The sequence below is a fragment of the Octodon degus genome, unplaced genomic scaffold (assembly GCF_000260255.1).
Source record: "Octodon degus isolate 3935 unplaced genomic scaffold, OctDeg1.0 scaffold00008, whole genome shotgun sequence".
Lineage (NCBI taxonomy): Eukaryota > Metazoa > Chordata > Mammalia > Rodentia > Octodontidae > Octodon > Octodon degus.
The window spans coordinates 16,890,709-16,906,350 of NW_004524584.1; the positions used below are offsets into that span (position 1 = coordinate 16,890,709).

General features: G+C 38.9%; 1 protein-coding gene across 3 annotated transcripts in view; it reads right to left on the bottom strand.

Moving 5' to 3' along the window:
- Positions 1-15,324, bottom strand: part of Dcaf1 (DDB1 and CUL4 associated factor 1) — a 77,490-nt gene extending 62,166 nt beyond the window's left edge. Inside the window, exons 1-3 of one of the 3 annotated variants that reach the window (XM_004625145.2) lie at positions 15,131-15,321; positions 8,704-8,821; positions 3,156-3,232 (exon numbers count right to left, since the gene is read on the bottom strand). In XM_004625145.2, coding sequence (XP_004625202.1) covers positions 3,156-3,232; positions 8,704-8,813 — 187 coding nt within the window. In that variant the 5' untranslated portion in view covers positions 8,814-8,821; positions 15,131-15,321. Of the gene's footprint in view, positions 1-3,155; positions 3,233-8,703; positions 8,822-15,130 lie in introns of all 3 variants that reach the window. The other 2 variants (XM_023706323.1, XM_023706320.1) reach the window with 2 other exon arrangements.
- Positions 15,325-15,642: the final 318 nt, after the last annotated feature.

Below are 15,642 nucleotides of genomic sequence, written 5' to 3' on the forward strand. Positions count from 1 at the left end.
GTGAAAAAAAATTATATATATGTATATACAAGATAGGATAGATATATAGCTACTTTGGCAATTCAATGAGAAGAAAGGTTTGTACTAATATTGTTTAGACATGGTATCATGTCTACATTTTGTCCTCTGAATAACTACTAAGAAGAAAACAATATGCGATGTATTGATTACTGTAACTGTCCTACTAACCTGTTTTGAAACCATTTCATTGCTAGTTTATCTTTTTTTCTCATTAAAATGAATTAAAAATTAAAACAAAAGAAAAAAGTAAAAACAATCCCTTAACTTTACCGCCACAGAAAAGAGCAGGAAGCATGCTCCCTTTCATGGGTGGCCTGGAGAAGACAGTTTCCAAATTAATTTTGCCTTCTATTATGATGACAACAGCCACAGAGATGTAACCTTAAACATGTAAGGATATCCTGTGTGCCTAAGACTGGATGAAAACACATGAATCCTACTAAGCAATCAGCAACCCTAAAGCAACAGTAACCATGGCCACCCTAGTTCCAGGGAAAAGAAAGAAGTGAAGGACCTAAGTGCTACTCAATGCCTGAAATTAAGAGAGTTAACTAATACCTGGAAGAACTGCTGGTTTATTTCAAAAACAGATAATATCTATTTTATTTCACTTTCTTTCACACTATTATAGTGACAAATTTAGCCATTTGATATAGGATATGAGCTGCTGATGCAAAGCTTTTATAAATTTGTTCTCATAAACTTCTAAGTAGCATGTCAAAATAATTCCAAAAAAGAAAAGTCATTTAATGACTTTTTAAAAGCATTTTAAAAAGACTTTACCTTTCACTATTTAAAAAGTTTAAAAAATCCCTACTTGTATTAGAAAAAATTATGTCCAATGACAAATACTATTTAACATTATAAGGTATTAAGAAAAAACAAATTTTCTACTAGGGAAAGAAGGCATATCATTCTCTGTCCCCCTCTTCTTCCTCACTACCAATTCATCCTTTCAAGACAATGATTTTTTAAGCACAATCATTTCTCATAGTTCTTTCTGATTTCACATTCACACTTTCTGAATTCACACTGATACTTCTTCATGCTCTATTCTTTCCTTTCTGAAGATAAGAATTAAAATGAATGTTCTGCCAGGTAGAATGGCACAGCACACCCTTACAATCCCTGCACTCTGGGAGACTGAGGCAAGAGAATAACTGCAGGTTCAAGGTCAGTCTGGGCTACATAGTAAGCCCCTGTGTCAAAAATCCAAAAGAGAGAAGGAGAGAGACTATTCTAGAACTAAGAATGTTTAGGACAAGTGCAGCAGGTAACATCACATTAAAAAAAAAAAAAAAAAAAAAAAAACTAGACAATTAGAAACACCTAGGTAACATTAGAAAAGTTTAAGAAACAGAAAAAACTCTGGAACACCAGGTGGATATACAATATTCTTAATTTTATAACTTCCACAAATCTGCCCTATGTCTCCACTCACAAAATTTCGGTCTCCTCTCCAAAAAAAGACTCCTTCTAGCTAGAGTTTACATGCAGCCTGAACTCATACATAGCTTAGGATTTGCCCACTGATAATGCATCTTACAGAAAATAAGCCAGGCATGATGGTGCACAATTTTGATACCAGCACTCTAGAAGGCTGAGGTAGAAGGATCACAAGTTTAAACCTAACCTAGGCAACTCAGTTGAGACCCTGTCTGAAAAAAAAAAAAAAGAGCTGGAGCTGGGACTCTAGCTTACCACAAAAGCCCTTGGTTCAATACCCAATAAAGCACACACACATACATATGTACACACACACACACACACACAAACATAAAATGGAAAAGTCTCACAGGACATGGTAGCACACACCTACAATCTCAGCAGCTGGGAGGCTGAGGCAGGAGGACTACTGCAAGTTCAAGGCCAGCCTGGGTTACGTAGGGAATTCAAGGCTCACTGGCACTACACAATGAGGCCTTGTCCTAAAAGAACTATACACACACACACACACACACACACACACACACAAATGAAGTCTCAAGTCTCACTTAAGTCTGTATTATACCAAAGCAAGCATTAAAGCAGGCCAGTTTATCATGGCTCTAATTAAACTGGCCCCCCAAAAAATTAAACTAACACAACACACATTTGCTGTTGAAGACACTAACACAGACATTAAGAAGTCTATTTAATGGGGCTGGAGAGATGGCTCAGTGGTCTAAAGCACCTACTTGAAACAAACTTGGCAAAGCACAGGGACCTCGGTTCGATCCCCCAGCACCACATGCCAGCCAGCCCCGCCCCCTGGTGGGCTGAGCTGGCCACACACACACACACACACACACACACACAATAAATAAATGTAATAAATAAAAATAAATAAATATTTTTAAAAAATTAAAAAAAAAAAAAAAAGAAGAAGTCTATTTAAAGCAGGTGTGGTGACACACACCTGTAATCCTAGCTACTTGGGAGGCTGAGGCAGGAAGACAAGTTGGAGACCAGCCCAGGGAACTTAGCAAGACCCTGTCTTAAACTTAAAAAAAAAAAAAAAAAAAAATTAAAGGGAGAGCTAAGGGTGTTGCTCAGTGGTCGGGGAGCATGTACAAGAAGCTGGGATCAATGACAAGACCATGGGGGAGAAAAAAAGAAATGTGTTTATTATTCAAGGTTCCACATACCAACATCCCAACTAAAAAGCAAGGCACTGGATCTAGTCTCAATTATATTCTCCCCCTACCCCCAAGTAAAAAGGGCCAAGTGTAATGATGCATGCCTGTAATCCCAGTACTCAGGAGAATGAGACAGGAAGATCACTGCCAGTTTGAGGCTACCCTGGCTACACAGCACGCTCAAAGTCAACCTGAAGTACATAATAAGACCCTGTGTCTCAAAACAACCAACTAAAAAGGCAGACTCTTTTCCTAAGTTGGTGTGCTTTGCAAGCACACCAACTGGGTTAACTAAAATATATCTGATTTAGTTCCTTTTAAGTTAGTTATATTCTGTTCTTACTTGTAAATATCAGAATTACTCAATTTTTACAGGAAATTATTCCTCATTGCCTTCACCTTGAAAAATACTGTAATAAAAATCTTGACACCTATTACAGAAGATTTTATTCAATTAAAAATACTATTAACAATTTTCTTTGGCAAGAAGACCCATGCTCGGAGTACCCATCTTACCAGGATGTCGATCATCAAATGGGTCTGGATCCCCTTTACGATATTCTTCAGTTTCTTTTTCAATCAATTCAGACATCCTAGCACAAAGGGAAGAAGGAGTCAACTCTGAAGTGGTACACAAAAAAACAACAACCAAAAAAAAAAAAAAAAAACCCACCACACCACACCAACAATCAACTGACAAGGTATAAAAGCAAAACCCTCTTTGGAATGGGCACAGAAGTCTAAACAATCACCTCACAAAATAATTACCAAGGTAGGTATGGTAAGCCTGTAATACCAGCACTCTAGTAGGTTGAGGAATGACGATTGAAAGTTTGAGCCTAGTCTGGGGAACTTAGCAAGATCCTATCTCAAAATTAAAAAAAAAAAAAAAAAAAAAAAAAAACATACACACACACACACACACACACACACACACACACACACACACACACGGCTGGAGATGTAGTTCAATGCAAAGGTCACAGTTTCCTCCCCAGGAATGAACAAAAAAAGGGAAAAAAATCTATTTCCAAACTCTTAACTTTCCTTGACTCAAAAATTGGTACTACTATGGGAAAAAATAACTGTAAGCTAAATAAATCTTTTCTTCCTTAAAAAAAAAAAAAAAAATTAGTACTACTATTACCTTTGAAGCCAAAACTTCAGTAGTCATAATCTTTTTCTCCTCAGCCCCACAATAATTCCTCAGTAGCTCTACCTACATGATGCCTACTTATTCTAATTACTTCTCTAATTTTTGACCATTCATTCATGTACCACATTACCATCATCTAATTCCAACAGCCTTTATACTGTTCATGCTTCCTCCTTCCATGTTTCACCTGGCACAATTCATTCTCTCATTTTTAACTTATTCACAATACTTTGAATTCAGCCTAAGTACTACCATGGGTTCAAATTATAGTTTCTGCCTTATTTCCTGATCACTTCTTCCACTCCTTTCTCTTTCAATAAGATTCCATGACATGGCCTTCTCTGCTCTTCAGAGTCCAAGTTCATTCCTCCTTCATAGCTTTTCTATGCATTTCACCTCAGACTTCCACCACCCCAAATAACCATTCATCTGTTTTTGCTCACAACAAATTAGTTGAGCCTGTTCCAGAATTTTATACAAACAGAATCATACATGCTGTTATTGTCTGACTTCTTTTACTTGCATGTGTTGTGATCGCCAATGTTGTTATCTGTATTGTGTTCCTTTTTCCTTTTTTTTAAATGTATTTGGAACATGGTCTCACTATGCAGCTTGGATTCATAGTGATCCTCTTTTCAGCCTCCCTAGCTCTGGAATTACAGGTGTGTGCCACCCCATCTGGACTTGGTGCCTGGAGTGAGTGGCCACCTCAACACACGGGGGGTGGGGGGGAGGCAGGTGGTACCTGGAATTGAATCCCAATCCCTGCGCTTGCCGAAACCGGCACTTAGTCCACTGAACTATTTTACCAGCCCCTATTGTGTTCCTTATTATTTGTTTGTTTGTTTTTGGCAGAACCAGGGATTGAATTTAGGCCTTGTGCTTGCCAGGGAAGCACTTATTCTACTGAGCTATCTCCCCAGCCCCCACCTTATTATTTGTGAAAAGAGAAAAAATTACTTCCAGAGTATTCTAAGCAAGACTGACATTTTAATCTTTTTCTTTTTGTTTTTTGAAATAGGGTCTCACTTTATAGCCCAGGCTGGCCTTAAACTCATGGTGATCTTCCTGCCTCAGCTCCTGAGTTACATGTATGTTCCACCACACCTGGCTACTGATTTTAATGACCAATAAAAGGTTGTCACTTTCTCTAATATCACACTCTGTCCTAAGCTGCCCTACATTCTTTTTTTTTTTTTTGTATTTGGTACAGGATCTACAAGGTCTACAGGGTCTCACTACATAGAAGAGCTAGTAGTTGGGGGCCTGGCCCTAGCTCAGGCCTTTAAGTGGCTGCTTCCACAAAGCTGTCAGCCTCAGGTTGCTGGAGTTTGAACCTCACACCTCTCCCGCTGGCCAAAAGTGCCCTGAAGGCATTCGAGGAACAAAAAAGAAGAAGAGCTAGTAGTGTTTCTCCTGTCTTCGCATCCCAAGCACTGGGATTACATATGTGCGCCACCATGCCAGTCTCAGCTTGCCCTAGGGGTGGGGCCGGCACAACACATCAGGAATTGAACCCCAGCCGCTGCCCTCTGCCTAAGCAGGCACTTTTGTCCACTGAGCTATCTGGCCAGTCCTACATTGGTATTCTTTATTTCCATAAAACCAAATTTTTTAGTGTTTTTGGCTCAGGGGATGTGTTTTGTTTAATTTTCAAGTTTTAACATTTAGGTTCTATATATACATTCTTAAGCAACTCTAATTTGGCCTCAGAAACATTTGTTTTTCCTTTCTTTGCCTCTAAACTCTGAAAATTCTCTTCACCACAAAGGATGATCACATAAAATATAGCTAGCATTACATAAGATCAACATATCCTTAGCTGAAACTAAGAAATGCAACGCAGAAATTAAAGATGGACAAGTTTAGAAATGTACACCTTGGGCTGGGGAGATGGCTCAGTAGAATAAGTGCTTGCCTGGCAAGCACAAGAGCCTGAGTTCATTCCCCGGTCCCGCCAAAAAAAAAAATAAAAAAAAAGTACACCTCCAATCCCAGCAGTCTGGGAGGCTCAGGCACAAGTTCAAGCTCAGCCTTGACAACTTGGTGACTTAGCAAGACTGCCTCTAAAAGTAAAAAAGGCTTGGGTATACAGCCCAGTGTGAAGATTTTGTATATAATTCAGTGTATCACATAAATAAATTTTTAAAAACATGGATTCTGTAGGCAGACTGCCAAAGTTCATATGAGAACTCTTTTATTACTTGTATGTAACGTTGGACATACTATTTAACTTCTCTGTGCCTTGTAAGGGTAACAACATACTACAAAGAGTTTCCATAGGCCCTGGGAAAGTTAATTAGAACACAGCCTGATAAATAAAAGCTATGAGTATTTTTATGAAAAATAAGATTCAAAAACAAAACAGAAAAACATAGGGTAGATACTAAGAAGCCACTGGAAGTTCATAACTTGATTTTTTAAATTTTTTTAACCAGAAACAAATTCACTAAGCCAGTGGTATAATTGTATCTCAAAAACAAAGTAAAGCCAAGCATGGTGGTATATACTGTCCAATCAGCTACTCAGAAAGCTGATGAGGGATGAATACAAGTTTCAGGCCAGCCTGGGTAACTAAGCAAGATCCTACCCCAAAACAGCTTGGCAAAAGAGTGCTTGCCCAGCATACAGGTCCTGAATTCAATGCCTACATACACAGACACACACAGACACACACACACAGACACACACAAATCAGTAGGTAAGACAAAATTAAGGATAGGCAAGCCTGAAACTCATTTGCTCCTCGAAGAATACAACAAAACACTCAAACCAGCGGGACAATGGTGTGCATGTGTATAATTCTTGCACTTGAGAGGCTGAGGCAAAAAGAATACAAGTTTGAAGCCAGTCTGGGCAAGTTACATAGTTGAAGGCCAGCTTGGGCTAAGCTCAAAAATAATAAAATACCCAACCCTCCAGCTATTGAAGGACAAAAAAACAAACAAATAAATCTAAAGGTTACTTGAGAAACTAACCAACAAACAAAAAAAAAAAAAAAAAAAAATTTGGAGGATGACTAGTTACCCCATTTAAAATAAAGTTTTACTCTGAATCCTACCTACTATCACCTAAACTTTTTAACTTTAAAGATCTTGTAAGATTCATACATCTTTATTTTAATACTTATTTTTTTAAAAATAAAGTATTTTTTACTTTATTTTTTAATCCTATATTTTGATGGGGCCAATTTTCTTACTGCCACAAAAACATGTCATAGTTCCTCATCCCTTTGATGCTTTTTTTGGTCATTTTTCAGTTTTCACAAAAATTTATCTCTGTTTTCCATCTCTGATGTCCTGTTTCAAAAAGCCTTGACCAAATCCTGCACTGAAATGTGAACTAGAAGCAGAGTCATCATCCATAATTCAACCTACTCTTTTCACTGTTTGGTTACGCAGTTATCCACTGCACACAGTTATGAGATGGCTATCTTTTAACAATGGGGCACAGCTCAAGGGTAGCTCACTTGTTGCCTATTATTTAAGAGACAAAATTCATCCCCAATACCACCAAAATAAAAAAAAAGACTGTCAGAAATATTCTTAGTGACAAACAAGGAAAATAGGGAGATGAGGTCCCGAACTATGCTGTAAATACCTCTAGTCCTGAAATGCTTGAGTGAACAAAAGCACTTTCTATTTTCATACTCTCTACAATATTTATAAGCCATACACTGAGGTGGTATATTACATACTATTTTGTTCTACTCTGAACTATTGGTTTTTTGTTTTGTTTTATTTTGTTTTATGTTAGGCTTAGTTGCTTTCCAAGTGGTTATCTCCTTTAAGAACAGTGACCCTCTATTTTGTTTTTCATTGCTGAACATCACAGCACAGTAAAAAGGTTAAAAGTTAAATAAAATGAGAAATAATCTTGAGAATGAGACATGAAGTATTTGTAGCATGAAATATCCAAATAAATATTCCTTGAAAAGAGTAAATAAGCCCACACCTAATATTAGCATTTCCATGACTCAGTGGCATCAATAATACACATTTTAACTATGTAATATTTATAGATTCTTTAATTTGTTGTGGGTACACTTCAAATATCTTTACTAGTTTAGTGTCTACTGGTTCTTAATACACCTTAATTTTCAATTTTTTTTATAAATTAAAATCCAGGTTCTACCAATAAACAATAAGCTTGTTCTAAATAAAAAGTAACTTTAAAAAAGAAAAAAACCTGTACTTTCCCATTTTCCCCACAAAGCAAGAGCTGGATGGTGGCACATACCTATAATCTCAGCACTCAGGAAACTGAGGCAGGATGACTACTGTAGGTTGAGATGAACATGAACTACCCAGTGAGTTCAATATGAGCCTGAACTATATAGTGAGACCCTGTCTCCAGAAAAACAAAATTGGTAACGAAGTATTCATTACCGTTTAAACTTTCGTAACATAGTTCTTTCTCCATAACAAATAATAAATGGCACAAGAATTTTTTTAAAGATAATGTATCAAACATTAGATATTCTAATGATATCTGCCTTAGAAAACTGATTAGCATTTCTCTTATCCTTTACTCTTCACTTTGTATCCTCAAGATCATCTATATATGTAGGTACCATACAGCTACTATGTGCAAGTCAGTGGGCTAGTCACCAAAGAGACACCAATAAAAAGATACAGTGCAGGGACTAAGAATATAGCTTAGTGGTAAATATTTGCCTACTTTATACAAGATCCTAAGTTTAATACCCAACAGGACGGCTGGAAGGATGGGAGAGAGGAAGTGAAGGAAAAAAAGGAGTGGATGGTCAATTGTTTTAATCAAGGTAAAAATGTTCCTATCCTTTTTTTTCCACAACAAATTTTGTTTTTTAATGTAATTTTGCATGTGTATAAAAAAAAACAAACAGCGTGATCTGTGTATATGACAAACCAGCTTAATTATTCATACCTGGTAAGGATAGGTACCATGTCCTGCCCACTACCATGTTCCTTTTCCCACTGCTCCAGCAGGGTAGTGAGCTCGGCTTTGGAGTCCACATGTACCACTACTGTAGTCATAGCTTGGTCTAAAGAAATCAAAACAACAGTAAATGAACACAGACAATCAATATATTACTTCCCACAAAAGAAAAAGTGAGAGGGTAAAAAACACATGAGTAAGCAAATGAAATAGAAAGCTAGGGAACTATAACCTACAGAACATTCAGATACTTTTATTTGGAGTACTGTGGGAAACCAGATATTCATCAAGCTATGATGAACAAATCCTTTCCCTTCTCTGTTTCGGTTTCCTCAAGTGTCAAACGAGGCAGGGAGCTGGACCAAAACAGTGGTTCTTAACCTAAGAACCCACGTGAATCAAGACAAATGTTATGGCCCCTTCTCTCAAGAAAAATATGTACACCTAGGTTGTGAACATAACTCAGTGATATTGTTTTCCTAGCACAAGGCCCTGAGTTCAATAAATGACAACTACAAAACTGTGTATGCAACACATATAATGATACAGAATAATCCAAGTCTAAATCTCTGAAGTCCAAAACTTTGAAGTTGTATTTTAAAACAAAATCTATTTCTAAAAATCATTTGGTTTTACTAGTCTTTGGGAGAAAGTTCTATGAAAGATAAACAGCACATTTTTGTTAATTCGGAACAAAAAGGCCACAAAAATCAAGTGGATGGTCTCACTAATCTCAAAATTGGGGGCCAGGCATGGTGGCCCACACTTGTAATCTCAGCATTCAAGAAACTAAGGCAGAAGGATAGAGAGTGCAAAGAGGAACAAGGTGACATAGTTCAAGATCAGATCACCTAGACCTTGTCTCAAAATGCTTGCAAAAAGAAAAAATTTAAGACATCTACTAGAGACCTACTTATTGGAAGCTGGGCATGGTGACTCATACATGTAGTCCCAAGGGAAACTAAGACAAGAGGATTGTTAGAGCTCAGGAGTCTAAGACCAGCCTAGGTAACATAGCAACAACGCCCCCCCCCCACACACACATACACCTCCCATTTTTAAATAATGCTCCAAAGTACTGGGTATAATATACATACTTATAAGCAATCCCAACTACTCAGAAAACAGAAAGTGCCAAAATCAAGGTCAGTCTAGGCAATATAGAAAGATTCTGTCTCAAGCAAGTCAGTCCATTCGTCCTTCAAGATTCCTAACCTCTTTCACCATCAGTTTCTTGGACAAAAAGAATCTGGAAAACATGAAGAGAAGTCCTGAGGATGCTGTTCAGTGATAGTGCTTCCCTAGCATGCACAAGATACTAGGTTCAATTCTAGCAAAAGGGGAAAAAAAATGGATCTGGGCATGGGTGGCACACTGTGTAATGTGGGACTCTGTGATACAAGGATCGCAAATTCAAGCCAAATTTAACCATTTAACTAGGCCCTGTCTCAGAATAAAAAAAAAAGTGAGGGGCTGAGAATGAAGTTCATGAGATGGCCCTGGGTTCAATTTCCCATGGGGGAGTGGGCAAAAAAGAAAGATAATAACCTTAGTATTAAATGGGTTTAATATTAACATTAAAAAAATAAGTACAAAAATTAAACATCATAACAAACTAGAATTTTAGAACTGTAAGAATTGATTCTTTCCATGAAAATCAATCAAGGGCTGGAGGTGTAGCTCAACGGTAGACTGCTTGACAAGTATGCCAGAAGCCCTAGGTTCACTACCAGCACTGCAACTACAATGGGGGCCTGGGGGGGGGGGAATCAACCAATATCACACACACACATCATAGCAAGAGAAAAAGTAGAAAAGAAAAACACATGATCATGTGACTGATACAGAAAAATAAACTGACGAAATCTCACACCCTTTTGTGATTAAAAAAGTAAAAACCAGAACTTTCAAAATGGCAAAAGATACTACGAAAAATCCACAACATACTCAGTGATGAAAAACTGAAATCTTTCCCCTTAAAATCAGAAGCAAGACGGGAATGGTGGCACAAACCCGCAATCCCAGCACTAGCTAGGAAAGTTAAGGCAGGAGGATCATTGTGAGTTCAAGACCAGTCTGGGCTACATAGTGAGCTCAAGGCAAGCTTGATGAAGTGCACAGTAAGACCCTGTCTCAAAAATACTAATACTAATACTAATACTAATAAAGGCCAGCCAAATAGCTCAGTGGCAATTGAGACTGGATTTGGTGGTGCGCGCCTGTACTCCCAGCTCTTGGGAGGCTGTAAACAGGAGGATCACTACTTAGTAGTGAGACCCTGAACACCCTGTAGACCCTTCCCTAAAATAGAGAAGAAAAAAAAATTACAAAAAAAAGGATCAGGGAGATAGTTCAGCAGTTTAAGCACCTGCCTGGCAAATGCAAGGTCCTGAGTTCAATCCCTAGTACCAAAGAAATAAATATATTTAAAAAAAAAAAAAATCTGAAGCAAGACTTACATGCTAGCTTTTGCTTCTCTATTAAATACTACTGCTAGGCATGGCTGTAATCCTTGAGCACTTGGGAGGCTAAGGTAGAAAAATCACTGTTAAGCTATACAGTGAGTTCAAGGCCAGCCTGCACTACAAATTGAAACCCTATCTCAAAAAACTAAAGTTCAAAAAAAGAAAAAAGAAATGAAAAACTGGAATGTCTATCATCAGATGAATCATTAAACAAAAACTGGTATATTCATGCAACAGAATACTCAGCTATAAAAATGAAACACATGCTACAGATGTGGAGGAACCCTGAAAATGTTTAGTGAAAGAAGTATACAAATGACCACATGTTATATGATACTCTTTATACCAAATCCAAACTAAGTAAACCTATATACTACAAAAAGTTAACTAGTGATTGCAGGAATCAGGAGGAGGGGGATATGGTGAGGGGGATATGGCCATTAACTGTTTAATGGGTATGGAATTTTCCTCCCAAGTAATAAAATGGTCCTGAAATTAGAAAGAGGCAATGGTTGCACCACACTGCAAATCTACTAAATGCCAAAGAATATACACTCTAAAACAGTAAGTGGTTAGCTTTGTTATATGAGTCTACAAGTTTTTTAATTAGGGAGGCAGAGTAATCTTGAAGGACTGTCACATGAAGAACTTAAACACCTAATACATATGCTCTTTGTAGTCTACTTTTGTTTTATTTTGTTTTGTTTCCTTTGAGGTAAGCTCTCACTAAACCACCAAGTTTTCCAGGTTTGGTTTCAACTTTCAATCCTCCTTCCCCATGCCCAGCGCCTCGTGCCCATTTTTACAAATGAGAAAACAGACTGACACAGGTATCCAAGCAATAGATAACAGCATAAGATAGTTTAAAAATTCAAATTCTAGCCATGCTAACATATCTGTAAGATCTTTATTTTACTCTTCTAAATCACAATTTCAAACAAAGAAAATCAAATCTCTGCTGGGGTGGTGGTACAGGTATGTAATCCCAGCACTTGGGAAGCTGAGGCAGGAAAGATGAAGCCAGCCTGGGTTTGATGCTGGCCTGGATTATACAGTCAGACTTTGTGTAAATGTATATTATATACATATATATATGTATATATATATATATACATGTATGTGCATATATATACATACATATATAATATATACATATATATAAATACACACACATATATATATTCGAGTTCCTTATTTGTAAAGTGGAAATACTTGTTGTGAGGGTCTAAACAATAGTATACATATAGAATATAAAGCCTTAAAAATATACTCATAAGGGCCATTGAGATAGCTCAGTGGTCTAAAGTGCCTGCTTAGGCAAGCTTAGTCAAAGTGCAAGAAGCAAGGTTCGATTCCCAACATCACATTCTGTGCCAGCCCCACCCCCAGGGCAGGCTGACCGGGCCACAAAAAATAAACAAATAAATGTAAATAATCTAAAAATATATTCATAAATCAAGGATGGTCTAGTAGTGAGACCCTGAACACCCTGTAGACCCTTCCCTAAAATATACAAAATAAATAAATAAGTAAACCAAAGATGGTGGCAAATGCCTGTAATCTCAGCATGCAGGAGGGTAAGGAACGAGGATTGCTGCAAGTTCAAGGACAGCCTGGATTACATATTGAGACCTTGTCTCAAGAAAAAGGAAGGTTATAATCCTAAAACAATGATCTGTAAGCACTCTTATCGTGGGGGAGAGGGGAGCTGTAGTTTAGTGGCAGTGTATGTGCCTAGCATGAGGTCCTGGATTCAATCGCAAGCAGCCAAGGGGAGGCAGAAGAAAAATATCCAAAACCTCCAGAGTTTCACATAAAACTTCCTCCTCCACTATGACTCGAGATCCTGAATAACTTTCTATTACCATTCATAACCATCTCTTTTACAAACCCCACAAAACTGGTAACAGGCCAATTCCAATAACTTCAATTTACACACAGTGCATTCTATTAGATTCCTCCTCTTAAATTTAACAACTTAAAGGTGGTAAACAGTAAAACAACATCCTTAGAAAACTACCAGAGAGAGTTTAAGATTAACCTGGATTACACTGTGAGATCCCCTCTCAAAAAAAAAATAAAATCCCCCACACTAATCAAATTCTAGATTATCTCTTTAATAACCAAAAATATTAGAGCCTGGCAAGATTGCAAATGCCTGTAATTCTTCCACTAAAGAACCTGAGGCAGAAGGATACTGTACATTTGAGGCCAGCCTGGGCTATGTAATGAATTCAAGGCCAGCCTTAACTACATAGCATAATCCTGTCTCAGAAAACCAAAAACATAAATAAATACCCACCTGAAAAGGAAATAAATTAACTGATACATAAAAAACTCAAACCTTGAGCCTTTTACAGCCCAGCATATTAATATGGCTTTACTTTTTATACTTTGTTTTTGTACCTTTCTGCTGGATGGTTAAAACCAAGATAAAGCAAGAAATGTAACTTTTGTATCTGACAAGGTCAGTCAAATCCTGTACTGCAGTTTGTAGATCCTTTGTCAGGACTACTGGGTTATATTGGAATATTTTGCTGAATTCACCCACCTACAATATTTAAATGACAATGGAATACCCATCTCTGACAAAACTAAACAAAAAAAGGGGATACAAATGAAGGACCATTTTGTATTTGTATATTCAAAATAGTTACAACAGATATACAGCTACTTGCTCTTAATTCAATGAATAAAAAGATTTGTACTAACAGTGTTTGTGGACAGGATAGCTTGTCTGCATCTAGTACTATGAATAACCACTAAGACAACAATATGCAATGTATTAATTATTGAAACTGCTCTACTAATAGGTTTTGAAACTGTCTCATTGCTATTTGTTTCCCAATACAATTATAAAAATATAAAAAAACGCAAACCTTGACATCAAGCAGAAAATTACTAAATTGATTCCAAAAATCTAAATACACGTTTATTTAAAAACCTTAAAGGTAAACTGCAGTAAACTGGAAAAAGAAAATCCAAAATGACACTACCAATCAAGTTCTCTATGCATTAACAAAGCACTGAAAATATAGATATTACTAATACAAATAATTAAAATATGTGGATTAAGAGGCTTCACTGGAAAGACAAGGAAAAATGACAGGAACATGCCATGGACAAGGACGAGAAATTTGTAACTCAAAAGGAACTACTGTGAACACTCAAAACTCCTTCCTCAACATACAGAAAGCCATAGGGCTACCACTGCAATCAGAGGAAGAAGGAAACTGCCTAGGAAAAGACGGAGTGAAGTACACGCTTTTGACATCCTAACTGAAATCAACTACAATCCCGGAAACAGGTTTCCAAGAAGCTCAGCGAGGAATCCGAGGTTTCACTCCTAAACGTGGGACCAAAACAACTCTTTCCACCTCCCCAGCCCCTCCACCACAGAAGCGGGAGGAGCGATCAGAGAGCTCCGCCCCCTCGCCTAGTCCAAGAGCTGGGCGGGAGCGGGGGGAGGTGGCACAAGGCCGAGAGAGGAGAGCCCGCCCAGGTGACTGAGGCTGGAGGCGGAGACACAGTCCGGGAAGGGGGCTGCCGTACGGCAGGGAACATGGAGCCCCCCACCCGTACGGAAGATAGACTAGGAGAGAAACACTGGGAGGGAAAATGTAACAACGGAAATGAGAAGTAACCCTCCTCCAGCAAGCGGCCGGCACACCCCAGCCCCCAATCCGGGCGGAAGAGTTACTCTTGGGAAGCTTCTTCAGGGGACTGGGAGAAGAACGTGGAGGCCCCGCCCCCAAGCCAAGAATCAGAAAGTCCTCGGTCAAGCTCCAAGCCCAGCCTCCCCGGAGGCCTGGCCCACCCCCTCCCCGAGGCGGCCCAAGCAGGTGCCGCCCCTCCCCCAGCCCAGCGCCCACTGTCTCCCGCCGGGCCGGCCAAGTACCCTTATCTCCTCGCACCTTCCCGGGAAGCCGGGCCCCCCTTTCCCTACTCACCTTCCCGGGCGGCTCCGCCGCTTCCCCTCTGACCCCGCCAGCGGCCACAGTTCACACACACCGCCTCGGGTCCCGCACTCTCCCTCACACACACAGCGCGACCACAGCTACAGGGTGGCACAGATATTATACGTCATTCGCGCGCTACGCGCGCGCGCTCGGCTCTTGGCGCGAGGATTGCGAGCTGAGGAAGAGAGGAAGAAATGGAAGCTCCTGAGGGTGCCTGGGAAATGAAGTTTGGAGTCTAGGTGTGGGGCGGTCCAGGGTTGATTGACGCATAAATGCTTCTCCTGCGCAGTGGCTGTTGGGATTTGTAGTTTTCTTTATTAAAAGAGAACTGCCTTATACAATTCTCATTGGCTGCTTCAGAAGACGAAAGTGAAAAGCGACTCATTTTTTCTAAAGCCGGCCTTTAGCTGCCTAACACTTTCTCATTGTTTTATTCTGCCCTGTACCAGTGGAGAGGTGCTGTGTCAATTTCCCATTTACTCTGTCATCCCTAGACTATACCA